This window comes from Neophocaena asiaeorientalis, unplaced genomic scaffold (assembly GCF_003031525.2).
Source record: "Neophocaena asiaeorientalis asiaeorientalis breed wild unplaced genomic scaffold, Neophocaena_asiaeorientalis_V1.1 scaffold82, whole genome shotgun sequence".
Taxonomy (NCBI): domain Eukaryota; kingdom Metazoa; phylum Chordata; class Mammalia; order Artiodactyla; family Phocoenidae; genus Neophocaena; species Neophocaena asiaeorientalis.
The window spans coordinates 4583167-4609464 of NW_020173068.1; the positions used below are offsets into that span (position 1 = coordinate 4583167).

The 26298-nt window shown below is 48.4% G+C and overlaps 1 protein-coding gene across 3 annotated transcripts; it reads left to right on the top strand.

The window, feature by feature from the left end:
- Positions 1-3747: 3747 nt before the first annotated feature.
- On the top strand, positions 3748-25389 carry POFUT1 (protein O-fucosyltransferase 1). Of its 3 annotated transcripts, XM_024743100.1 has the most exons (7): positions 3748-3940; positions 5579-5700; positions 9140-9322; positions 10480-10592; positions 19893-20085; positions 21549-21791; positions 24590-25389. In XM_024743100.1, exons 1-7 carry the CDS (start codon positions 3808-3810, stop codon positions 24776-24778), a joined length of 1176 nt encoding a protein of 391 aa, XP_024598868.1. In that variant the 5' UTR covers positions 3748-3807; the 3' UTR covers positions 24779-25389. The 3 variants fall into 3 exon arrangements, with proteins under 3 accessions (XP_024598868.1, XP_024598869.1, XP_024598870.1); XM_024743101.1 differs by lacking the exons at positions 21549-21791; positions 24590-25389 and adding an exon at positions 20327-21189; XM_024743102.1 differs by lacking the exons at positions 21549-21791; positions 24590-25389 and adding an exon at positions 20585-21189.
- The last annotated feature ends 909 nt before the right edge of the window (positions 25390-26298 follow it).

Below are 26298 nucleotides of genomic sequence, written 5' to 3' on the forward strand. Positions count from 1 at the left end.
ATATTTGCCTGCTTCACGATAAACCTCAAAGGCCTCTGATGTCTGGCTTTCATCGTTTAAGTCCCCTCCTTCTTCCAAAGGGTGGAATTACCTGTTTATAATACCAGTGATTACTAGGCAGCTTGGAATTGGGTAGAGAGCGAGCACGAATTTGAACATCTAGTTTGAAGGGAATTTCCCCCACCTTCAAAGTCAAATTCTGCCCCACCCCCCGTCAATATGTGAAATCATGCACCTCAGCCTCCGGAAAGTTGGGAATGGCAGCCAGAGGGAAGCAAGTCACATCACTTTGGCTAATGTGAGAGAGGAGCCTAGCTTTGGAAATTCCACACAAACTCAGAAAGAGAACAGTATGTCCCCCACCTCCCACACGTCCACCTCATCTGTTCTCCTGAACAAGCACAAACAAGACACAGCAGTCTAGTATGCTGCTGCTGGAAGAGTAATGGGCTTCTAGGAAAGAGGCTGATGGTGGCTAAGAAGAGCTCTCAAGGTTGTACTGACAGAACCAAAGAAGGAAGGCAGCAGCCATGTGCTTGCCTTGATTTGCACTTAATGGGGCTATGGCTTTAGTGTTACCTTAGGAACCCTTCTGGAAATCTAGTTTTTCTCCCTCTGTCCCTTGTCTGCAAACTCCTTTCATCCAGGAAGATTCCTGGGCCTCTCCCACATTATCTGAAGGCCTATTCCTTCAGACATCTTCCTCTGCAAACTGTGAAAAAATTCTGCTTCCCTTTCAAAGCTGCTCTTCTGGTCTCATACTCTAACCTTAACAACTACAGAAGCTGACAGAACCTGTTCCCATAAAACAAACACAATCAATCCCTCCCAGTTACTGGTGTAACTCGGTATATTTTCATCCTAAGATTCCTTCTGGAGTCTGATATGAAGAGGGAGGTATTGTGGAAAGAACCTTGGACTTGCTATCAGAAGACTGCCACTTACTGGCTGTGAAACCATGGGCAGGTTATGTAGTTTCTCTGAACCTCAGTTTCCTCAATTTCTAAAATAGACATTTGTTCTCCTTACCTATAAAATTCTCATGGAAGATTCAGTGAAACACTCTTGAAATGTCTGACATAAAACGTGTAAATACAAACAGTGCTGTCTCTGAGGTCTAAATTGTGTCTCCCTCTTTTCCGCACGGGGCCTGAATAGTACTACTTTTTTTTCCTCCCTAGATGAGTCTTCTCAGGCCTCAGAGTGAGTTTCCTTCCCTTCCCAACATCTCCCCAGAATGCAGCCTTCCCCTTTTCCCTCACAATTAACCCTCAGCACATCCCCCGGAGCCAGTCCCCCTTACTTTATCTTCCTCCAGTACCATATCCTGGGCCAGAGTTCCCTCACTGTAGGAATCTCCTCTATTATTAAGGCCCCATACCCCAAATACAAATGCTTGCTAAAAACTCTGTATGGCCCTCTTTGGAAGCCTTTAAAAGAGACAAATCGCTTCCTCGTCTGTCTGTCCTCTGTTGTGTGCCATGATGCCTGCTGCCCTCTGATGAAACTATACTTTTTATGGTGTTACATCATCTCTATAGAGACTGCGTTCTTTCTCCATTATTAGCCTGTTTCCTCATCTGTAAAACTAAAAATACTTACCTCACAGGCTTGTTGTAAGGATTATTTTAGTCAGGTATGCAAAGGACTCAGCACAGGGCTTGGCTTGCTCTAAGTACCCAACAAAAGGCAGCTATTATCTTTGCCTTTGTATAGAGTTGCATGTTCCCACCTTCTGCTGCCACAGTTGAATTCTCTCAAACCTCCCCCCAAAACTGTTGAGAAATAGCGCCCCTGCACCAAGGAAAGGGTTAATCTGTAAGTGTTCTTAACTAGAGAGACCCACAGAGGATTAACATCTCCACTTCAGTGACTACCCTAAAATAGCTTTTATCCCTGCTGCCCGAGAGCTACTTGGGGATCTGAAGAACTCAATTCAACACCTGCCGAGGAGGAAACACACCCAGGAACTTTCCTTGCGGTGGACACAATCTTCCCTTAAGCAGAACCCAAAATAGCAACTGGGAAATTATAAATAGACTTAGAGATAAAAAACAGGTCCTGACCTGGGCATCAGAAACAAATCCAAAAGACACACTGACTGACTGGAGAACAGTGAGAAGGAAAGGGGGAAATGGGTATAGCTGCCCCCCACAAAACACACACACAAACACACATACACTCCAGAGTGGGGGGGTGGAGAATTAAATTACAGGGAGGCTGAAGCGTCTCAATGACTTGCATCATTCCAGGAGACATCAAACAGGATTAACAGGGGCTGCTAGTTCTTCTATCGGTGTAGATGGACCCTTTTTGGGGTGTCCTTTTGATTCATGATTTCCTCTGATTCCCGCTGCCTCCCACTCCTAAGGAGGCCTTGAGCAAATGGCTGCAACTCACAACAGCCCCATTTTCACCGAGAGGAAACCTGATTAGACACCCCCCCCCCAATCCTGTGGCCTCACCTTGGGCGGTAGGGTTAGCAACCCCAGGCGAGACTCTTTCAGAGTCCCAGGCAGACAGGTGGGAAAACACACAGGCCAGGTCACAGGAACACTTGCTGGTGAAAGTACCAACTCCCCACACCCGATGTCCCCTTATCTTGCACCTTACAAGTCCCTTTCCCCCACCGAGATGGGGCCAGGACAGGATTTGCAGGGGATAGCCTGTCTTCTGGTTCGTTTCTAGACCACCATACTGCCTGGGGGGAAAGGTTAAACGCCCCTGGGCTGGGAGGGCTGGGGGTAGACGGCTGCCAGACCAGGGACAGAAATTCAGGAAGAAGTCTGGAGGTCTCAGGAATGGAAGGGAGGGAGGAGCAAGTTATCTCGATCCCTAAGAGACCCCCACCCCACCCTCCGCAAAGAAAGAGAGACGGTGGGGGGTGGGGGATGGATTACATGGGCTGGAGAGTTAAAGTGGCTGAAGATAAAAGCGAATTCCCTGAATTTCAAGAGTCTCAAAATGGTACCGGGTGGAAGCTGTCTAGAGTTTGGGAGTACGATCGCCGAGGAGGGAACTATATGTAGAAATTATTTGGGTTCCCCAGAACCAAATAATTGGGGGAAGCCTCAAAAGGGGTTATGTGGTTCTGGGAAATGAAACAGAGGAGAAAGAGCGAACTATTTGGAGCAGGAAAGGGGGTTATGCGGGTCCGGGTAGGCGTGTCTGAGAGAAGAGAGCAGGTGCAGCTTATCTGCGTCCCCCAGACCCGGGTCCCTGGTAAGATCAGCAGCGCGTTATCTGGGTTTCCAGGGAGCCTGCGGGGTCGGGAGTGGGGACCCCCCCCCCAGGGCTGAGGCTCCAGGGCTGGAAAGGGAGGGGGCCAGCGGGGTTTCTTCAGGTCCCCCAGACCCAGGTATCGGGTCCGGGGAAAGTTTTCGTCACCCTGGGGCCTATCTGGGCCGGGCTGGCGCAGAGGGGGCCTCGGGTCGGGGGTGTGGGCGACCGCGCTGAGGGGCCAGAGATGAGGGGCGCTGCCACTCCGGGCGCCGGGCGCGCGGGTGCAGCGAGACTGCCTAAAAATGCGGGCCGGGCCGCGCTCGGGCTCCGCCAGGCCCTCTCAGGCCCCGGTAGTGGCGGCGGTCGGGCCATTGTGCGGTGCATTCTGGGAGCCGCACGAGCGGGCGTTCTGCCCGTGGAGGGGGCGGTGCCGCGGGCTCTCTATGGTCCCGCCTGCCCGCCGGCTAGAGCGGCCGGAGCGGCGCGCGGGCGGCGCGCGGGGGCTGACGGGAGCGGGGCGGACGCTCGCGCCCTTCCTTCCCTCCCCGCCTCCGAGCCGCGGAGCGCCCTGGCTCTGGGGCCGATATGGGAGCCGCCGCGTGGGCATCGTCGCCCCTGCCGCCGCGTGTGTCTCTCCTGCTGCTGCTTCTGCCGTTCCCGGGGCTGCCCGTGGGCTCCTGGGACCCGGCGGGTTACCTGCTCTACTGCCCATGCATGGGTAAGGCCTCCCGAGCCTTCTGTCCAAATGGGGAAACTGAGGCCCAGAGAGGAGAAGCAGTTTCTCTGAGGCGCCCAGAGACGCCTTGACAGGTCCAGGAAAGGACCCCAGCGCGGGGCAGGGCCTGCTCCTTGCCTTTCTGCCCCAGTTGCAAGGGCACCGAGGGGTGTCCAACCTTCCGTTTGGCAGATGAGAAAACTGAGGCCGGGAGAGGTTACAATGTGTCTTGCGCAAGGCCTAAGCCAGCCCCGAGTCCAGTAAATGGAGTTAGTGGGGCAGGACTTGATGTCACTGACCCAACGCTGGCTCTGGGCGATTCTTTCATTCATTCAACACATATTTATAGGGCACCTACTGTGTGGCCAGCCCTGTTCTCTGCTCCAGGGATACGGTGGTGATAAGACAGAAAGCTCCAGGCCCTTGTAGAGCCTTCATTTTAGTTGGGAAAGACAGACCATAAAAGATAAATATAAAAAATAAGTAACTGCATAGTATTTATGGATGAGTGCTATGGGAAAATAAAATAGAGCAGGGTAAGGGAGAATCTAAAAGCTGGCTTAGGAGTGCAATTTAAATGGGAGTGGTGGATCGTCACTGTTAAAGTTATTTCTTCTTAAAATCCTTCACACTCCTAACCATGTTGCCCTCTGCGCATCATCACCACACCCTTCTCCCCAGACCCTCCAGCTGCAGGCACAGTTATCCTTTTCTGTTCCTTACACATACTCAGGTCCTGCAGCCTGTGCTAGTCCCTCTGCTGGGGAACACCCTCCCCTTGCCTTGTGCCAGACCAGCTCCTTCCCATCCTCAGGCCACAGCTTAAATGTCACCAGAAAAGACTTCACTGACCTCAACCCAAATAATCTCCTCCTCATTGTTCTCCATCACCAAACTTTTTTCACTTCATTTTTGAACTTATCAAAATTTATCACTGTATATTTGTTTATATGTTTACTGTCCCCCTACCTGGACTGTGAATGCCTTGAAGGCAGAGACCTTGTCCTTCTTGCTCACTCCTGTGTCCCAGCACCTAGCAGAGAGCCTGACACATTGTGGCCTCTCAACAATCTTTGTGGAATGAATGAATGGATGCCATGCTGGAGATAACAGAAAGAGTCAGACAGGGACCTTGCACCTGAGGCATTCACAGGCTGAGGAAATAGCCACAGGCCGGGAAATGGGAAAGGACACTCTAGGAAGAGTGAAGAACCACAAGTAACTCATATCCAAGGTGGGAGGCAGAGGAGGGGAACTGAATATGGCAGAGGGGTAGTGAAAGGATCCCAGTGAGTGAGGCATTGGAGTTACCCCTTCACATGCAGATGGGAGGAAATAGAAGTAGAAGGTCACTCCTGGCTGATGGAACAGCAAGAGCAAAGGCATGGGGTGGGGATGGGAAGTGTAGAGCATGTTTGGGAAACAGCGAAGAACCTGGAGTGGCTGAGGCAGAAGAGGCAGGGCCTGAAGGGCCTTGACTGTCAGACCCAGGAGTCCAGACTTGATCCCATGCTGCCAGCTCCCCTGGCTCTCATTGGTGTCCTGGCCCTCCACACTCCTGGCTCTGCATCCTTTCTGAGCCTTGCATGCCCCAAGCCCTCGATGCCATAGTCCTCACTTCACCTGCAATATACCATCCAGGGCGCTTTGGGAACCAGGCTGATCATTTCTTGGGCTCCCTGGCATTTGCAAAGCTGTTGAACCGCACCCTGGCTGTACCTCCTTGGATTGAGTACCAGCATCACAGGCCTCCTTTCACCAATGTGAGTACCTCCTGCTGTTGACCCTTGTCCACCTTTCCCTAATCCTGCTCACCTCTGCTTGACCCCAAGTCTTTCTGTAGGCTTTACCTCCCACCCCTCTGAGTTTGCCCTACCTCCCCCCACCCCGCCCCCCACCAGAACTGTCTTCCCTGGCTAACTGGCTAACATTTATCCAGCACCTGTTGTCTGCCAGGCACTATTTCTGAGCACTGCATCAGGATTAGCTCTTTTCCTTCTCATCACATCCCTATGAGGAAATGGGTTTAGAGAGGTTAGGTAACTTACCGGCACTCACACAGCTTGTGAGTAGTAGACTGGAATTCAAGCCCATGTCTCTCTGACTCCTGAGCCTGTGACCTGAACCTCCAGACTCCATTTCCAGCCTTGTTTGGTCCCACCCGTTGGTCAGAGGTGATGGTTGCTATTATCAGTTCTGAAGGAGAAACAGAGGCACAAGTTGGTTAATAACATGTCCAGGGCCACAAACCGGAGCAGTCTGGCTCCAGCACTGCCTCTCACCTCATCAAGGGGTCCCTTAGCATGGGAAGCCCAGCATCATGTAATTTCTTGCATGTTCTTTATGTCTTCCACCAGTCCTGTGTCTGTCATTGTTCACAATGTAACTCCAGGGGCCTGGCAGTAGGAACTGAATTAATATTTAGTGAATTGACTTTGAAAGTTTTTAATAAACTTCAAAAGATTATGTTTAGTATGTACAAAACACTGTACTTTATTCTTACAGCCTAAAACGTAGGTTTTATTTTTTCCTGCACATGCCTGTATTTAGAAAGTTTAAAAGCCAGAGTACCTGAGATCATAGCCTGGCGTGGCCACTTACTAGCCGTATAGCCTGGGCAGGGTACTTGACCTCTTTGTGCCTCAGTTTCCTCATCTTTAAAACAGGCTGGTAATGTTGTTGCTACCTCCCTCAGTGAGTTAGTGATTGTGGAATGCCTCCCTCTTAGGATCAGCTGAAGCCATCAATTGAAAGTGCTTAGGACGCAGGGAGTCCTTAGTAACCGGGAGCTGTTGATGCTCTGACTTTTTGTACTCACTGTTATAGTTTAGACCTGGCCCGTTGGTCTCCCTCTGGTTTGCTTGCCTTCTCTCACCTTGCCTTCTCAGCTAGGAGTCTTTCAGAGTCTCCACTTCTTGCTTTCTACGGGTTACTCAACCTACCCCAGTTGGGCTCCCCTTCCCCACTGAGACTGTTCTCACAGAGGCCACTAAGGACCTCAGAATTGCCAAATCCAGGAGTCATTTCTCAGTCTTTATCTCAACTGACCTCCCGGTGGCACCTGGCCCCATGTGCCTCTCTCCTTCTTGAACTTCCTACTCCCCTGGCTTCCAAGACACAGCCTGTTCCTGCTTCAGCCCAACCTATCCACATTTTCCTCTTTGTGCTGCATCAGGGGCTCCTCTCTCCCTACCCACTGTTTAAATGTTGGTGCGTCTCCTCTTTCTGTTTGCTTATTAGCTGTGTGACTTCAGATGAGTTACCTAGATTCTGTCCACCTGGGTTTCTTCATAAATAGACTGGAGATGGTTGTATTCCTACCTCTTACAATTAGATGAATAAGTCCATGAAACGTCATGAGTACAGCACCTGGCGCTAACCCAGCACTCAGTAAATATTAGTTGCTTTTATAACCATTATTTGCTTTGCTATAAGTTTCTGTTGACTCTTGGGCTTTCACTTTTCTCCACGTACCTCCCAAATTTACCTATGGCCCAGACTCTCCTCTGACCACAGGCCTCGTGTTTCTAACTCCTCCGCCTTTGGGTCTATTTGGATGACCCACAGATAATCTGAAGTTCACAAAGCCAGAACTTTCCCCTCAAACCTGTGTAACCACCTATATTTCCAGCCTTAGTTTATGTCACCTCCATTCACCTGAGCCAAGAACCCAGAAGTCATCCTAAATGCTTCCTTTACTCTATACTTCACCTCCCTTTACATTTTTTAACCTGTCCATGCTTCCCCATCTCTCAGACTTTTGGAGATGCTCAAAAATGCATGTTGAAACCAAACAAAGCATACAAAACAAAACAAAAATACATGTTGAATGAACACTTGAACAAGTAAAAGGACCATTGCAGTAGCCTCCTAATTCCTCTCCTTCCTCTTATCTTACCATCAGTACCTTCTTTCTTCTGCTGCCAGAGTGATCTTTCAAGGAAGCAGATCTCACGTTATTTCTGCTTAAAATCCTTCAGCAAGACCTTGTTGCTAATAATTAAGGGTCTCGAAGTCTGTTCATTGGAACATCAATGGCTCGTGCAGGAATGGTGCAGTGGTTAAGTCAGTTTGGGAAATTGTGTTCTCAATTCCTCATTCCCCCCAAATTTGGAGATTCAAAATGCATGTTAGCATATTAAAGGCCCTGAGAAGTTCTGTCATAAAGAAACCTGCTTAACATAGCATTTCCCAGGCCTGTTTATTTCTGGAGCCTTTTTATTGCAGAACCCTTTACCCACCTGAACTAGTGGAACATGCTTGGGAACTCTGACCTATAGGATAAAGTCTAAATTTTATTTCATGGTGTTCTAAGAAATTTTCTTAAATCTAGAAAAATACAGAGATTACTATAATCACCGTCCATGTATCTACCACTAGAAATGATAATCATTAATATTTTCTCATCTTTGCTTCATGTTTTCTTTTTGTTAATAAAAGAAATAAAAGTTTATAGATAAAGTCGTTAAAAGATTGTGTGTCTTGGCTCGAGGCTACTTCTAGTCCCTCCCCCACCCCCAGAGGCAACCACTATCATGGATTTAGTGTCTTGGTATGACTCCTTCCAAGTTTTTTCCTGTACTACTTCCATTGTGGCACTGAGCATCCTTTTATCCATCTCTTGGTACGAAGGGCAGGATTCTCTAAGGCAAATACCTGGAGGTAGAGGGCACCTTTAAAATTCTGTTAGATGCTTGTAAGGGGTTACACTCCAAAGTAGTTGTTCCAAAATGTATACTTCTACTATCAGCCGTATCTTTTCCAGTAATTAGAGTTAAGCTTTTACATTTTTGCTGGTCTCACAGGTAAGAAGTGGTGCCTTGTTGTCATTGTAATTTTCTTTTTCCTAATTCTCGTGAGCTTGCACATCTTTTGAGTGTGTTGGCTATTTGGGTTCCCTTTGCTGTGAGTTGCTCACTCCTATCCTTTGCCCATGTTTTCTCTTGCATCATTTGTCTTTTTTCTTATAAATCAGCAGGCATTTTTGGATATGAGGTGTATTACTGTTTGTTCTTTAGTTTGCAGATGTCTTCTCCCAGCCTCCGTTCTGACTGTGGTATCTTTTATCAAAAGTTGTTCATTGACATGTAGTCCAAGCTGTCTGGGTCTTAGAGTATATGATTTTAATGAATGTCTCTGAAACAGCCACTAGGATACTGAGGAGGGGCCCTCGCCCCCTCCTTTTCCTCACTTTTCCTGTAGCTCCATGTGTCCTACCAGAAGTACTTCAAGCTGGAGCCCCTCCAGGCCTACCATCGGGTCATCAGCCTGGAGGACTTCATGGAAAAGCTGGCACCTACTCACTGGCCCCCTGAGAAGCGGGTGGCATACTGCTTTGAGGTGGCAGCCCAGCGAAGCCCTGATAAGAAGACATGCCCCATGAAGGTGGGTCCTGTGGGTCTGGGGGTCCTTTCTGCCTGTTCCAGGTCCTCTAGGCCCCTGAGACACTGTGCGATAGCAGTGTGTGGGAGAAGGCACCAGAAGGGCCTAGAATAGAAAGATGGAGATTTAAGTCCCATTTCTGGCATTTGTCAGCAGTGTCACTTTGGGCAGAGGACTTTGCTTCTTCTGAGCCTTTACTTCTGCCTACAAAGTAAAGACACCAGTTCCTGCTGTGTCTTGCTCATAAAGTATCAGTGAGGGCCAGGTGTAAGAGTGCTTGTAAACTGTAAAGTGCCACATCAGTAATAATCACTAATACTCACATAGCACTTACTACACACCAGTACCATGTTAAGAGCTTTCCACATATTATCCCACTTAATCCTTAAACTGTTCCATGAGGAAAGTACTATTAATACCCCATTTTATAGAGAGGACACTGAATGCAACAAAGAGAGGTTTAATATTTTGCCCAAAATCATAATAGCAAATAAGTTGTGGTAATATGGCTCCATTGTCCACCCTCCTAACTTGTATACTTTCTTGCCTCTCAGCACATAAATGAAAAGCTGTTATATTTATCAGTAGAAGGTTGTAAATTTCTGGCACTTTTGGAATAAGACAGTCCCCAACATGTGTTTCAGTGCTTATGCTACAGTCTGAGGAGGGTGGTTCGAGGAGCTGTGAAATTTGAGAAGGGAGACCTTGCTTACAGCCCCAACATTGCCCTCACTTACTCTGTGAGCTTGAGCAAGTGTCTTGTCTGGGTCCTGGTTTCCGTCTTGGAAATAAGGGCATTGGATTAGCCGGGTCTTGAAGGTCTCTTGGAGCTCGTAGTCCATGGTCCTAAATCCAAGGTTGACTTGCTCCCCAGACCCCCACCAGTGCTGCAGGGTCAGCGGCATATGGCACACGAGCAGGAAAGACTCCTTCAGATATTGTGGTGAACGTTGCCTGCTGAAAACCAGACTGGAGGCCGAGCTGCCCTCCTCAGCACCCAGCCCAGAAATTACGACGTGATATTCCTACTGGCCCATCCTGTGAGAGTATTTCAGCCTGAGTCAAATCACCCAGGGTTCCCGCATCCACAGTCCCTTGGCCCCATCCCCAACTGGCCTTCCCTCCTGCTCAGTAAGCCTTTTCCCACTCTCTTTCTCTAGGAAGGAAACCCCTTTGGCCCATTTTGGGATCAGTTTCATGTGAGTTTCAACAGGTCTGAGCTTTTTGCAGGCATTTCCTTCAGCGCCTCCTACAAAGACCAGTGGATCCAGAGGTATGTGGAGGGGGCAGCATTGCTGGGATTAGGGGAGAGGTGGGGGGCCCACGGGCATTCAGCACCTTCCTGGCCCTCTTCCCCTCTACCACACCCTGATGTATGAGACCAAAGGTGCGGCTGTTGTGTCTGTTGAACTTGGGATCCTATGTGATCTGTTCCCATCTCAACGCCTGACACAGTGGGACGTTGACCTGCCACAAGGTTGAGCAAGAGTTTATCAGCCAATAAAGGATGTCATAAAAAGAATATTGTGCAGTCACATGAGTCTCGATTTCCTCCTCTAGGCGTGAGAATCACTCCCCTGTTACCTTCCTCTTCACAAGGTGAAAATTGGAAGCTGCTTCTAGAGAAAAACAGCTTCAGGTGCAGACGGAGAAATGATGTCATCCTGATAGTAATTGGATGTGCTTTATTAATTGTGCTCCAGTAAGCCCTATTAAAGAACAAAAACTAGGTTAGCAGGGCATAGGCACAGGCTGTGAAATATTTATAGAGCATCCGTCACGTATGAGACGTAGTGCTCAAAGGCCAGAGGTGATGCATAAAAATGAGGAAGACCCAGTCTCAGCCTTCAGCGGGCTACAGTCTAGATATAATGATGACACTAACATAGTACATTTGCCCCTGATGCTGTAGTGTGGCAAGAAAGAGCATGGGCTTAGATGTCAGACCTGGGTTAGAAACCATGAGGGGCTTATGAATTCTTGTGAGGTCCCAGCGCTTGGCATTTAGTTAGCCAAAGATAGACTGATGCAGAGGAACGAGCACAGGCTCAGGATAAGACAGCCCTGAGCTCTGACCCAGCCCTACCTCTTTCTCAGATGACCCTGAGTGAGCCACTCCAGCTGTCTGGCCTGAGTTTCCTCCTTGGTTTAATGGAAGGAGCACTATGGTATCTGCCTCCAAGTGTATAAATCACATGGCACATAGTAGAGGGCCAGTCACTGTTACCTGTTACTATTATTCACATGCTTTATTTTATTTAAGTCTTTGAGAAATTTCATGAAATGGGTATTATGATCAATTTCCATTTGACAGGTGAAGAAACTGAGCTCAGTAAGGCTAAATAACTTGCCCAAGGTAATGCAGCTATTGACTGGGCAGCAGGGGTCTGTGTGTAAGGCTTTCATAGGTAATAAGAACTAATACTTATTTAGTGCTTACTTGTGCCAGTTGCTGTTCTAAATCTTCACTACCTAAGTCTTCTAAGGTAATAGCTCATTTAATGTTTCCATGAGTCTGGGGGACAAGTGTTACTGTCATCTCTGCTTTACAGGTAAGGAAATTGAGACAGAGAGAAGTGAAGTCACTTCCCTAAGGTCATGCAGCTTGAAGTGGCAGAGCTGGGATTTGAATCCAGGCAGCCTGACTCCAGAGCACCCATTCTTTATCAATGTAGAGAAAAGAGCTGTGCCTTTAATAGCTGCCAATTCCTATTTGGGACTTGCCTTCAGAGCTAGTTCATGAGCTACTGAGGATACTCAGTCCTGGCAGAGTCTAATCCCCCTCATTGTTGATCCCAGATAGGGAATTGTTGACTCCCATTTGATCACCTGCTTGGTTCTCCCCATTCAACTCTGAATGACCCAGAGCTATTGCCAGACGGCAGACCTGTCCTCAAAGGATGGAGATTTGCCTCTAAAATGCCAGGGGGAAAAAAAAAAACATGATACCAGCTCTAAAAGCAGCTCTAAGAGCAAATTCCAAAAAGCACACAGTCCTGGTTGGAAGAGAAGGGACAAGGCTGCATGGATGCATCAGTCGGACGATGTTGCTGAAACACGTGTTCATGGCTGCACGGTCTTGCTTCAGATCATTGAGTCGTGGGAATTGTGTAAGGGCTTGGGGAAGCTTGTGCCTCACAACCAAATTTTTGGGAAAGGAAGACTAGTGGGGAAGATGAGGTCCCTGGAGGCAGTTGGAGAGAGCTAGGACCACCTGGGCAGCTGCCTTCCTTCCACACACATGTAAGAAGCACCGCCTGAGTGTCAAGCACTGGTGTGGATGCTGGGGAGACAGGCAAGAATAAAGCAGATAAGGCCCCTGCCCTGATGGAGCTGAGTCTAACAGGGGAGACAGTGAATACATTTTTACGTAAGATAGTCCCAGAAGACATAGTGCTGTGAGGGACATAAGCAGGTGATGTGTGATTGGCAGGCAAAGACCTTGTCTTTGTCAGCTTGGACTGCTATAACAAAATACCACAGACTAGGGGGCTTAAACAACAGACATTTGTTTCTCATGCTTTTGGAGGCTGGGATGTCCGAGATCACAGTACCAGCGTGGTCAGGTCCTAGTAAGGACTCCTTGACTTGCAGTTGCTGCTCTTACTGTATCCTCACATGTTGGAGAGAGAGCAAGCTCTCTGGTCTCTTATAAGGGCACTAATCTCATCACGAGGGCTCTACCCTCATGACCGTCTAAATGTAACTGCCCCCAAAAGGCCCACTTCCTAATACTATCACATTGGGAGTTGGGGCTTCAACATATGAATTGGTGGTGGGGCGGGGGCGGGGGCACAAACATTCAGTCCATAACGGATCTGAAGGATGAGGAGCCAGCCATGCCAAGAGCTGGAGGGAAAGGTAGTTCTTCATGGTGGGAACATTGCAAGCTCTGAGGCAGGACAAGCTTGGTGTGGTCAAGGGGCAGAAAGGCCAGAGTGGCTGGTGTGGAGCGTTTCGGGAGGAGAAGGGTAGGGTGTTCCCATCGTCCGTCACAGTGTAATAAACCACCGTAACACTCAGTAGCTCAGGAACAATTGAGAACGATCGCTCAGAGTTCTGTGGGTCGACTGGGCTTAGCAGGGCAGGTCTTTGGTTTGGTTTTTGTTTTTCCATTTTCTTTATGGAATCCCAGCTGTACAAAGTTCCAATCCATGTTAAACATCTAATTTCTTAAGATGAATACTCTTTGGAATACCCACCACATTTGGTGTTTTTTGTTTTTTTTTTTAATAAGAAAATTAAACTTACTTACACTCCCATCCCCCCTCCAGAAAAGCATTAGAATTTTGATATGTATACTTCCACCCTCCAAAATGGGTGTATTTTTATGTACATATACAATGTATACCTATACATATTAACTTAAAATGAAATTATAACATATAGTTCGTAATTGAGTAACTATCTTTTCTGAGGAGTAATTTATCAGGTTAGTAAATAAATATATCATTGGCAAGATCAGTTCTAAACATGTAAAAACATGAGATTTCAAAAAATGGTTAACTGGTGTGTATATGTGTATTCCACTCCATGCCAATGGAGTGTATTGGGTAGGGTATGTGTGTGGGATGTCCATTCATCTGTTGATGGACACTTGGGTTAGCTGGGCACTTCTTGCTTGTGGTCTCACATGGCTACAGTCAGCTGTCGGCTGGGACTGGAGCCATCTGAAGGCTCAACTGGGCTGCATGTCCAAGAGGGCTCACTCATGGCTGGCAGGTGGTGCTGGCTGTCATCTGGGAGCTCACCTGAGGCAGTCGGCTGGCATGTACACTCTTGACCTCTCCGTGTGGCTTGGATTTTGGACAACGTGGCAGCTGGATTCTGAGAGGGTGCATCCAGGGAGTGCGTGCTCCAAGAGACAGAAGGTGGAAGCTGCTGGCCCCCTAAAGCTTGGGCCTGGCATCCGGGACACTGTTACCTCTGCCAAATGCTATTGGGAGGGGACATAGAGCCCACCCAATGGGAGGAGACTTGAATTAACCTGCCATATAGAACAGGAGATTGGAGAAGTGGGCAGGGGTCAGACTGTGCAGGGCTTTGTAGGCCCTGGTGAAGCAGTCTGATAAGAATCCTGTGAGTGTTTGCAGGAGTGAGTTTTGAGAGTTTAAGTATTTTAAACATTTTCTTAAAGAGTGGACACTTTCTTGCTGTAGAAAATTGTCCTTTGGGGGCAGGGGCATGGGTGTAGGGAGAATGGCATTAGAAAGGGTCAGCCGCGTCCCTGGCTCACTGTGTAACTGCAGATTGCTTCCCTTCTCTGGCCACAGTGCCCTATCTATAAAATGAAGGGATTGAGCAAGATCGGTCACTTTCAAACTGTTCTTTGAGTTTTAGAGTTCTGGAGAAGCGCTGTGTGCTGTGGGGACAGCAACGGGGGCCAAGTTGGAACTGCTTGGTTCCCCTCCCCCACTGCCTTCAACCAGTAACCCTCTTGTATATCAGCTAGAAGTGCTGGTGGCCACAGGTCCGGGTGCACCAGGTTTAACTTAGCTACATGTAACAGAAAACCCCAAATAACAGCAGACTAGCAAGATAAAAGTTCATTGTTTTCTTAAGTAAAAGGATTGGGCCGTGCAACCCAGGGCTGCATGGCAGCTCCCTTGTGTCTAGGAGTTAGGCTCCCATCTCTGCTCAGCCATCCCAGTACTGGCTTTTTTTTTTTTTTTTGGCTACACTGCACGGCATGCGGGATCTTAGTTCCCCAACCAGGGATCGAACCCCTGCCCCCTGCAGTGGAAGCGTGGAATCCTAACCACTGGACCACCAAGGAATTCCCCCAGTACTGGCTTTTATCCTTAGTGTCACCTCATGGGCCAAGATGACTCATGAAGCCCCAGGTAGCTGGAAGGACAAAAGGGGCAGAAGAAGGGCACATCCTCACCTTTTTAAGGAGCCTTCCTTATAGCTTGCTTACATCAGCTCATTGGCCAGTACTTAGACATGTGGCCATACGTAGCTACAAGAAGTACTGAGAAATGTCTTTTTGGGGGCTTCTGTGTGTCCAGCTGAAAACCGGCTTCTAGGAAAAGAGGATAAGAGTTATTTCTCCCCACTAAGTGATTTCGCGCTGAGGATCTTTCCAGCTCTGCTGATTCTGAGTCTGTGAACACCCTGATGGAGACTTAATTGAGCAGACATTTATTATTTATTACACATTTACTGTTGGAAGGCTGTGAGCCATTCTCTTGGTATGAAGGCAACAGGTGTTTGAGCACGTGGCTTATCGTCCTCCCAGGCTGCAGCCTCCTTGGGAGGACATAAACAGGTGACATGTAACTGGCAGGGCGGAGACCTGCAGGGTGAGAAGAAGCCAGGCATGCAGAGAGCTGCAGGGAAAGGTAGTTCCTCATGTCAGGGACATTGAGAACTAGACTCTGCCTCTTTCATGTCCCTGCACCCCCTGCACTCAGCATAGTATCCATCCACTGGTGTATCCTGGGCTCACATGTGGGTGCTGTGCATGGAGAAACCCCAGCTCGGTAGGGGGATCTCAGTAGTGTCAGTGTGGTGGTGAAGAACCCCAGAGGTTCACTGCACCCAGCAGCAGGAAAGTGTGCCTTCTTCAGCTGAACAGTGACCAGGCTAAGGGCCTGACTTAGGGTCAGCCATCAGGGTTGTGAACAGATGGACCTGGTCAAGCTTTCTTCCCAAACAAGACCCTTATTCCCCACTTTCTTTCCAAACAACACTCTCCTCCCTCATTGGGAGCAAATGAGCACGTCAGTCTTGGCCTTTTGCTGCTTGTCACGGCAGAGCTGACGTTGCACTGGGACAGCTATATGTGCTGATCCAGATCCATGTGGAGGGGCTGCATATTCCAGATTTGGAATTCACCAAAGGTCAACAGCAGGTACTTTCTAAGAGGTCAAGGAGGGAACAGATCCTGATTTTATCCTAATGTTCCAGCCCCCTGGGAGATCACAGCTTTGAAACCCTTTAAGGTGGCCTATGAAAGTCTCTTAGCTGAGGTCCTAGCCCATAGTAGGTACTCAGTTACTATTCACTTCTTCCTCTGACCCCTGACATCCTGATCTGGTCTTTCTGGTGAGATCCCTGAATTCTCATTCATTCACTGACATATTTATTGTACCTACTATGTGTTGAGGCCTGTGTCTAGGCTGGGAATCAGAAGAATAAGCCACAGACTCGGCTTTTGAGGTGCTTATTGACTGGGTGGGGGAGCTGGGAGTGAGGTATAGTAGTTAAGAGCAAAGGTTCTGGAGGAGATTGCCTGGATTCACATCCCTGCTCCACCAGTTCCTAGCTGTGTGACCAGGAGCATGCTACTTAACCTTTCTGTGTCTCAACTTCCTCATCTGTGAAGTGAGACTAACGGTAGTACTTACCTCACGGGGCTCTTAAGAGGATCAAGTGAGTTAATGTACACAAAGTAATTGGAACATTGCCTGTCACATGTATGTACATGTAAAGTCTGACAAGACGAGGGTTAGATAGAGCCAAGCTGTCCATGAACACTTGCTGTGGCTTAATTGGCACAGGCCTTGCACCAGTGTGTGTGGGAATCATGGTGAACAAGAGTGCCTGGGGCCTACCCTCATGGCAGTGGACAGGGAGGGTGGTTATTGAGCACATCAGCGTGCAGAAGGCAGCAAAGGAGAAGTGGTACAGAGCCCTCTCCTAGGAGCTGAGGCTTGGGAGCGGCAACTGGTCTTGGAACTTTGGAAGGTGTTTGTGGAGCGAGGTGTTTGGTTGGGTGTGAAGAAAGAGTGGCATGTCCATTGCAGCGCTGTTGTATGGGGAAAGATTGGAAACAGCCTCACTGACCAGCAGGGGGGACTAGATAGGTAAACTGCAGTTTATTCATGCAGATGGAAACCTTCAAGAGACACTAACACGATCACGTGACCCACACCATCAACATGGCCAAATCTCTAAAACAGAGTTGACTTTTTAAAAATACATTTATTTCATTTTTTATTTTTGGCTGCATTGGATCTTCGTTGCTGCGCGCAGGCTTTCTCTAGTTGTGGCAGGTGGGGGCTACTCTTCGTCGTGGTGCGCAGGCTTCTCACTGCAGTGGCTTCTCTTTGTTGCGGAGCACAGGGTTTAGGCATGCAATCTTCAGTAGTTGTGGCACACAGGCTCAGTAGTTGTGGCTCGCGGGCTCTAGAGTGCAGGCTCAGTAGTTGTGGTACACGGGCTTAGTTGCTCTGCGGCATGTGGAATCTTCCCAGACCAGGGATCGGACTTCTGTCGGCAGATTCTTAACCACTGCGCTACCAGGGAAGTCCCTGAGTTGAATTTTTTAAAAGTTGAAATAGGTTATATGCAATATGGTGATGATGATGGTGGTGATGGTGAGAGAATTTTCTGAGAGCTTTCTACGTGCCAAGCACTGTTCTAAATGCTATGCTTATATTAATCCATTTGATCTCAACAGCCCTATGAAGTGGGAACTGTTATCAGCTCTATTATACAGATAAGGAAACTGAGGCACAGAATGGTTAAGTCACCTGCCCTAGTTAGTAAGTGGCATAGTCAACATTAGAGCATGGTCATCTGGCTCGACCATCCATGCTTTTACCATTGCACTGTGTAAAGAGCACACAGAATAATACCCTTTAATAGAAATAGTAAGGTGTAATCATGCATGAAACCACAGTATCTTCTGGAAAGATGAGGAAGTGGAAAAGAGATCATAGGATAGAGCTTTTATTCAGGTATATATTTTTTAAAATCTGAAACAAAGTAAAGTGTTAATATTTGCTAATTTGGGTCACAGCTCTGTGGACTGTTAAATTATTTTCAGTATTATCCTGTATGCTCTGAAATTTTTAATAAATTTTTATTGAAATTTTTATTGAGATAACTGTAGGTTCACAAGCACTTGTAAGAATTAATACGGAGAGATCCCATGTACCCTTTACCCAGTTTCCCCCAATGTTAACATTTTGCAAAGCTATAGCACAGTATCACAACCAGGATATTGACATTGGTACAGTCCATCCATCTTATTCAAATTTCCCCAGTGTTACTTGTACTCACTTCTGTGTGTGTGTATACTTAGTTCTATTCAATTTTATCACGTGTGTATGTTCGTGTATCCATCACCACAGTTAAGATATCAAACAGTTCTAACATCACAAAGGTCCTTGTGTGGCCAGTTTATAACCACACCCACCTCCCTAAACACACACACACACACACACACACACACACACACACACACACACACACACACACACACACACACACACACACACACACACACACACACACACACACACCCTAGCCCCTGGCAACCACTAATCCCATCTCCATTTCTTTTTTCTCAACTTTGTCATTTCACAAATGTTATATAAACGAAATCATACAGTATGTGACCTTTTGAGGCAGACTTTTTTCACTCAGCATAATTCCCTTGAGATCCATCCCAGTTGTTCCCTGTATCAGTAGCTGGTTCCTTCTTACTGCAATAGTGCTCTGTGGCATAGATGTACTGCAGTTTGTTTAACCAGTCACTTTTTGACTATTATGAAAAAAGCTGCTGTGAACATTCGCATACCGGTTCACGTGTGAATATAGGTTTCCATTTCTCTGGGATAAATGCCCAAGAGTACAGTTGCTGGGTCATATCGTCATTGCACGTCTAGTTTTATAAGAAGCTGCCAAACTTTTCCAGAGTGCCTGTACCTATTTCATGATTTTAGGAAAAGGATTTTGGCTGGCAGAGGGAAGGCGTACCAGGTAGAGGGGAGAAGTCTGCAGAGATCTGTACTTTGAAAGTGCATTGCAAGCTTATGGAAGAGCGGGGCATTTCATGTTGCTGGAATATAGTCTGGGCTTAGCTAATGAGGGAACACAGGTTTGCTCCTCACTCGATTCAGTCAACAGATCTTTACTGAGCGCTTCCATTACTGTTCTAGGCGTGCAGAGATACTGACTTCTGAAGCCTGAGTCCAGCAGACTTTTCTGGACTCAGGGGTAAAATAATTACAAGGTGCATTGTGAACAAGGGGGAGGGAGAGCCTTCGGCAGGGTATGTGGGGGGCATCTACAGACCTCTAGTGTTTTCCATGAGAGCAGGGACCATGCCTGTCTCATTCTCCCCTGGCCCCCAGCACATAGTAGGCAATCCATAGATAATGTGTTAAATGTTGAGTGAGTGGTCTCATCCAGCGTACACATTCCCTGGGAGTGTGACCTGTCAGCAGCTGCACTTCCCGATCCCACTGTGTGGGTAAAATGGCAAAGACTCCGTCTAGACACCCCAACCTGGAGTGAATTACCGCACCACAGATTGGAAGCCAGCATGACATACAAAAGGTTGGAGTGCTCTACTGTAAATTTTAATTGTTAAACAATCAAAGAGAGTTGTAAATTCCGTGTGGCGGGACGGTATTGCATACTGTGCCTCTTGCCGCTGCCAAGGTCTCTTATCAGCCCGTTGGGGTTTCACAACCTCCTGTGCTTCTTGCAGGTTGCAGGGGCCCCTCCGCAGGGTCTCTGGGGCATGGTGCAATGCTGTCTTTTCTCCCATGGGGGTGGCGGCTGGACTCGCTGTGCGCTCTCTGTCTGACTTCTTCTCCTTCTGTCTCATGCCTAGATTTTCTCCAGAGGAACATCCAGTGCTTGCCCTGCCAGGGGCCCCGGCCCAGTTCCCTGTCTTGGAGGAGCATAGGCCGCTCCAAAAGTACATGGTGTGGTCAGATGAGATGGTGAGGACAGGGGAGGCTCAGATCCGTGCCCACCTCGTCCGACCCTATGTGGGCATCCACCTGCGCATTGGCTCCGACTGGGTAACTTCCCCCTTCCTCTCGTGGCCGGGATGGACACATCTCCGAGCAGGGCCCATGCCTATGGGGGTTGGACACTGAACCCACTGCACCATGTCCTAGCCAGGGTAGAGAGGTCTCAGTTGGCCGAGTTCACGGGACTGTGCCCCACGATCCCACTGCAGACACGTCAGAAATGTAGCTCCAGTGCACTTGCTTGACGGTTTCCATTTTAACAGTTGCCATTTTTATCCTCATTTCACAGATGGATAAACTGAGGTATCAAGCTAGGCTCTGGGTCAGACAGCAAGCCAGCAAGAGCTCCATAGCCCACAGTCCTCTGTCCCAGTTCAGTGTTTAGCCAGTAGACTCCTTGTTGAAAAACAAGCTCTGGAGGTTGGGTGGGGCTCCCAAGAAATGAAGATGTCATCCTCCAAGTTTGGCAGCTGCTTAAATGTGCAGAAAACTCATCAGCTTGTCCTCCCTGTGGAAATAACTGGAGTAATGTAGACAATCTCCTTAGTTTACAGAGGAAGATACGCATGTACGCATGTGAGAAACACTCATCGTCGAGAACCTGAAAAATACTGAGAAGCATAGAAAGTAGATCACAATTCATCCAGTGTCAATTGAGGAAGCAGTCACACATTTACCCACTAGATTCCCTTCCTGCCCCCTTCCTGCCCCCTTCCACAAAGTAAAGGAGCCAGGCCCAGAGTATTTTGTGAGTGGTTTCAGATAGTTCCCATTTATGCTTCCCTAGAACATAAGAAGACATAAGATGCTTTCTTGTTTTATAAAGCTAGCGTAATGCTAATACCAAACTCAGATAAGGTCAACTCTGGAAAGTACAGCCCATTCTCATAAAGAACATAGATGCCCAGATCCTAAGTAAAATATTACCAACTAAAATCCAGTAGCATATTAAAGAACACAAACAAGTAAAATTTATCCCAGGAATGCAGGGAAATTCACTATATTAACACCCAAAGAAGAAAAATCATATAATCATCTCAATGGAGGCCAAGAAAGCACTCGATAAAAAGTCAACAGTCATTTATGATTTAAAAAAGAAGAAAAACAACTCTTAACCAACCAGGAATACAAGGGACCCACCTTACCTTGATAAAGGCTATCTCTCCGAAACCCACAGCAAACACGTACTTCTTGGGAGCTATCAGAAGTGTTCCCACTGAAGTCAGAAATCAGACAAGGCTGCCCTTCGTCACCACCACAGTTCAGAATTCTGCTGGAAGTCCCAGATAGTGCAGTTATACCAAGAAAAAAAATTGTGAAAAGCCAATATCCCACTACCCAGAAATAACCACCGTTAACTGTTTTGAAGCATTTCCCTCTTCCCTCAATGCTTTTAAAAAAAAAAAAAGTTGCGCTCCTCCTGTATTGCCTGCCTTTTTCCCCTTCCCGGCTCTTGCTTCTGGGGTTGCGGGCGGTGACCGTCTTTAGCTCTGTCCCCACCCGCCCCACAGAAGAATGCGTGCGCCATGCTGAAGGACGGGACCGCCGGCGCCCACTTTATGGCCTCCCCGCAGTGCGTGGGCTACAGCCGCCACACCGCCGCCCCGCTCACCATGACCATGTGCCTCCCCGACCTGAAGGAAATCAGGCGCACCCTGAAGCTCTGGGTGACGGCACTGAACGCCCAGTCGGTCTACATTGCCACTGACTCTGAGAGTTATGTACCCGAGATCCAGCAGCTCTTCAAAGGGAAGGTACACATGGGGCGTGGGCCTGGTGGGAGGGCAGCAGGAAGGGAATCAGAGGAAGCACCAGGGTGGTCTGCCCGCTCCCACCTCATGCTTCACGTCCTCCCACCACCAGGCTTTTACTTGAACATCAGGTTCCCTTCCAGTTCCTACCCTTCTTTAAACCCCAGCTCAGACACCTCCGCAGGTGCTCCGCAGATTTCCCTCCACTCCTGTCGCTAATGGATCCCTACTGGGAGCTGTAACAGCACTTTATCACATCTCCTCCTGAGACACCTTCTAGACTGTGAGACTAGTGTAGAAACAGGTCTTATTTCTTCCCAGTTGTGACTCCTTGAAGGCAGGATCCAAGGTGGACTCACTGTTCTACTCCTTAGGGTGTAGCCTGTTGCTTTGACCTCCTCCAGGGCTGAGACCCCGCCTTGCCATTTCAGTGTCTAGGACAGTGCCTGACACGTGGTAGACACTTGGTAAATGTTTGGTGAATAAGGCCATAAAGAGTGGGCCCTTGGTAGGGGTCCAGTGCAGCAGAAGGATTAAGAGCATGGACTCTGGAGCCAGAGGACTTGGGCTCTACTCACTGTGCAGCCTTACACAAGTTACTTTACCTCTCTGTGCTTCTGTTTCCTCGTCAATAAAAGGGGACTGAGAGTTGTGCCTACATCTCATAGTGTAATTGTGAAGATCAAATAAAAAGAAATTAAAACAGGTCCAGTAAAAAATAAGTGCTGAATAAAGTTAGCTGTCACTGATAGTAGAAGTAGGTGGTTGATGAATACAAGGAAGGCTCTTTTGTGCTTAGTAAATGATTAAAGAGGTGGTGAATAGTAGGTGTTCAGTATATGAGTAAATAATAGAACAGGCTTGTTACTGTATGAGCGAAGAATAGATAATAAGTTAAGTAGGTATCGATAAAATGACGGAGTTAATAGTGAACATTCAATAAGACTTTTGAGTGAATGAAGGCCCTAAATGCTTGTGCAGACCTTAAAAGACAGACATCCGCTTTCTAGCAGTGGGTGCCCTTGGCTTATGTCAAGGGGCTCCCTTTCTCTCTTTTACCGGCTTGTAGAGGAAGTGCCGAGTCAGAGCATTCTGGTCCCCACCCACCCGCTTTATAGAAGAATATCAGAGCCGGGAGACCTTGGAGTGCCTCTAACCCAAGCCCTGTGTTTTATAACTGAGAAAACCAAAGTCCCATGAAGGAATAGAATTTACCCAGGAGGTCTCGGGGCTCATTTTAGTGGGCATGACACAGAGCGGGTAAGTTTCAGGGCGTGGGTGGAATTATTCAGGGGATTTTGGCCATGGTTAAGCTGCTATTATTTTTATGCTGCAATCCAAATAGCAAGGTGATGATTTTTGTTACATCAGAAATCTCTGTGTGACAGCAAAGCACTTTCAGCCCCAACTCTGCCCACACCCCCATTTGGAGAGTCCCAGGGAGTTTTTTTGTGAGTTTCTAGAGTTGGTATGTTTGTTATACCTTGAGCTTCTTGCCATTTTCTATTTCCTGTTCCTGTGCCACTGTTTTTGCCCTTTTCCACCACTCAGCCCCCTTCTCCGTGGGCTCAGCCCACCCTTCCTCTTGAACTAAGCCTTGCTCATCTGTTAAGCTGGGCAAGTGCTGAGCCGGTGATACTGATAAATAAGATGTGGTGCTGCCTTCCAGGGCTCACAGTCTAAACTCAGGAAAAGAGATTTGCAAAGAAATATAAGATACGCCACAAGAGAGGGCCAGGCTTGGGTGTGGAGGCTCATTCACTCACTTGTCCAGTCAACAGATGCATACTGAGGCAGACCCCAGCCAGCAGCGACGAGCAAACTGACGCAGCCCCAGCCCCAGTCAGGTGCAGGAAACAGACGTTAACCAGAGAATCACTAAGGAGTGAAAGCTACAAACTGAGATGTGTACTACAAAGTAAAAGAACGTGGTTCTGTGAGAGTGTAGAGCAGAGGAGCCTGGACTAGATGGGGGAGCCAGGGAGGGCTTCCCCAAGGAGGTGTGACTTGAGCTGCAGGGTGAGAGTTAAGTAGGAGTTAACCGAGCAAAGAGACAAGCACTCCAGACAGAAGAGCATGTGCAAAGGTCCTGAGGTGGAAGGGAGACTGGTATAGTGGCTGGAGCTCAAGGTGGAGAGGCAGCTGAACAGGCCTTATAGGCCATGTTCAAGATTTGTCATCTTTATCTGAAGAGCAGTAGGACACCAGTTAAGGGTGCTCAGCTTGGGGTAGAGGGAGGAGTAGGCGGGTAGGGGAATCTGAAAAAGTTTCCTTTGGCTACTTTCATTTGGTGAATAGACCTGGGGGAGAAAAGATTATGGTGACTGGCCAGGGAGTAGTAATCCATCAAGAGAAGGGTTCACCTTTGGGGAATATCTCGGGGATAGATTGGACAGGACTTAAGTCTTGGAGGCATCCAGGCAGCAGAACCAAGTGGGTGGGGTGCACTTTGGTCAGATCATGGTTTGGTGGGAGAAGCCAAGCCCCTCAGGTGACCTTGAGCTGAACCTTGAGAGTATGGTCAGGACTGTGATGGATGGGAAGAGGCGTTCCCGACAGAGGGAACCAGCAAGCAAAGGCAGAGTGTGAATGAGTGGTGTGTCTGCAGCTGAGGGGCTAAGGCAGCTGCTGGGCAGCACTTCCCTCAGGTGCCCCGACCCTGCATTTTAATCCTCTGTGCGCTTCCTTGTCTGTCTGTGACTTCAGCACAGGGAAAGAAGGTGGCAGGTGGCTGCAGGCCTTGGCTGAGCTGGCCACTTAGGCCTGCGCCCTGGCTAAAACACCTGCCCTTCCTCCTGCAGGTGAACGTGGTGAGTCTGAAGCCTGAGGTGGCGCAGATCGACCTGTACATCCTCGGCCAAGCTGACCACTTTATTGGCAACTGTGTCTCCTCCTTCACTGCCTTCGTGAAGCGGGAACGGGACCTCCAGGGGAGGCAGTCCTCCTTCTTCGGCATGGACAGTCCCCCTCAGCTGCGGGATGAGTTCTGATCCTACCTGGAGCGTACCGCCTGCCTGAGTTGTTCCCTCCAGCCAGGCCTGGCAGCCAGAGGTGCTCCCAGGATTGATCCCCAAGGATCAGAGAACAGAAAAAAGTACCAGGGACTTCCTGGAGGAGTAGGAAGACAGTCCATCTCCCAGGGCACGGGACTTCCAAGCTTCTAGTGGCCAGACCATCTCCCTTTCTCATGTGCTCCCTGCTGCTTCTCCTGGGAATTTCTCACACCAGCAAAGCAGTCCAGCACCTGTCTTTTGGTCTGCCCTGCTCTGAGCAGCCTGGGATGCTGAACTGTATTAGGGGAGATTTTTTATAGAGAGATTTTTATAGTTTTGATACAAGGCCATGACTCCCCTAGAACTCTCCCTCATTTTAAAAAATCAGTGAAGTTCATTAACATAGGTACTGAAGTGACCTTAACAGAATGTGGATAAGGCCAGGGGTGGGTGGGTGTATTGACCGCTTTTCCAGATGACCCCCAAGGTGGCCCTCAGACTCATCCCCACTGCCTGGCCGGAGCCATTGTCAGCCCCCCTTTCCTAGGCCATTGCCAGGCTTTGGGGCACAAACACTCTTCTCCCTTGTACACACTATGCAAATAGAAGTTATCAATCACAGTGCTGTCAGTACCCCGAAGACGGCTAAGTGCTGCTCCCACGGCGCATTCCCGGCAAGGAGCACCTGCCGTCAAGCCAGACCATCATGGTATTGCTCTCAAAGTCTCTTGGTAGTTGGTGGCCTGCCACAAACCTGGCACCGTCAGGGTTTCATAACACCTCACCAGGACCAGGACTTGCTGGCCTGGCAGGATCCTTCTGAAGTCTCCTCTTCTGATCTCATGTCCCAAGCGGCCTGGTTGTAGAATTTTGCCATTAAGCTGCTACCCAAGGCCTGTCCTCCCAGCCTTCCTCCTGCAGCTGGAGCCCTCAGACTATATTCTCACAAGGGAGTGTTCACTAAGCCTCTGACCAGATCAAAGATGCTCAGTTCCCAGGAGCCATTGGATTCCCAGGTTTTTTTGCCCATCTCATCCAGTATAATCTCAGCCAAGCCCATGAGGCTTAAGGTGTTAACAGTCTTAAGTTTCTTTGTCTCTCAGATGCTGTAGTTGTAAAAATTCATGACTCCTGAGAGTCTGATTTTTTGGCCTTGTGGTTCTAAAATTCATGTCTAACACCTGCCGATCACTTCCCCGCCATGTGGCCTCCCTCAGAAGGCCACAGTCAATCCTGGTAAGGTAGAGGAGATTGATGAGAGCCAGGCCCAGAGCTCCATGCAGCGGTGTCCCTTGGGTAACCTTTGGGAAGAGATGCTTTGTTTTCATGGCAGACTGAATCAGAGGCTGCAGGGCAACAAGGATCTCAAACACCAAAGGTGGCATTCGCTGCTTAGAGCTGCCGCCCAACTCTTGGCAGGAGAAACTATACAGAAAGGACATTTGAATTTTCCCTCTGGGGGAAATGTTTTAAATCCTGGGTGGACTCTGAGAGATGGTTTATCTGTTCAGACTTGT

Bases quoted from the DNA above. Each gene is read 5' to 3' on its own strand.
- POFUT1 (XM_024743100.1), top strand. From the start codon at position 3,808: ATGGGAGCCGCCGCGTGGGCATCGTCGCCCCTGCCGCCGCGTGTGTCT. The intron at 9,323-10,479 runs GTGGGTCCTGTG...CTCTTTCTCTAG, and splicing joins AGAAGACATGCCCCATGAAG to GAAGGAAACCCCTTTGGCCC. The intron at 20,086-21,548 runs GTAACTTCCCCC...CCCGCCCCACAG, and splicing joins TGCGCATTGGCTCCGACTGG to AAGAATGCGTGCGCCATGCT.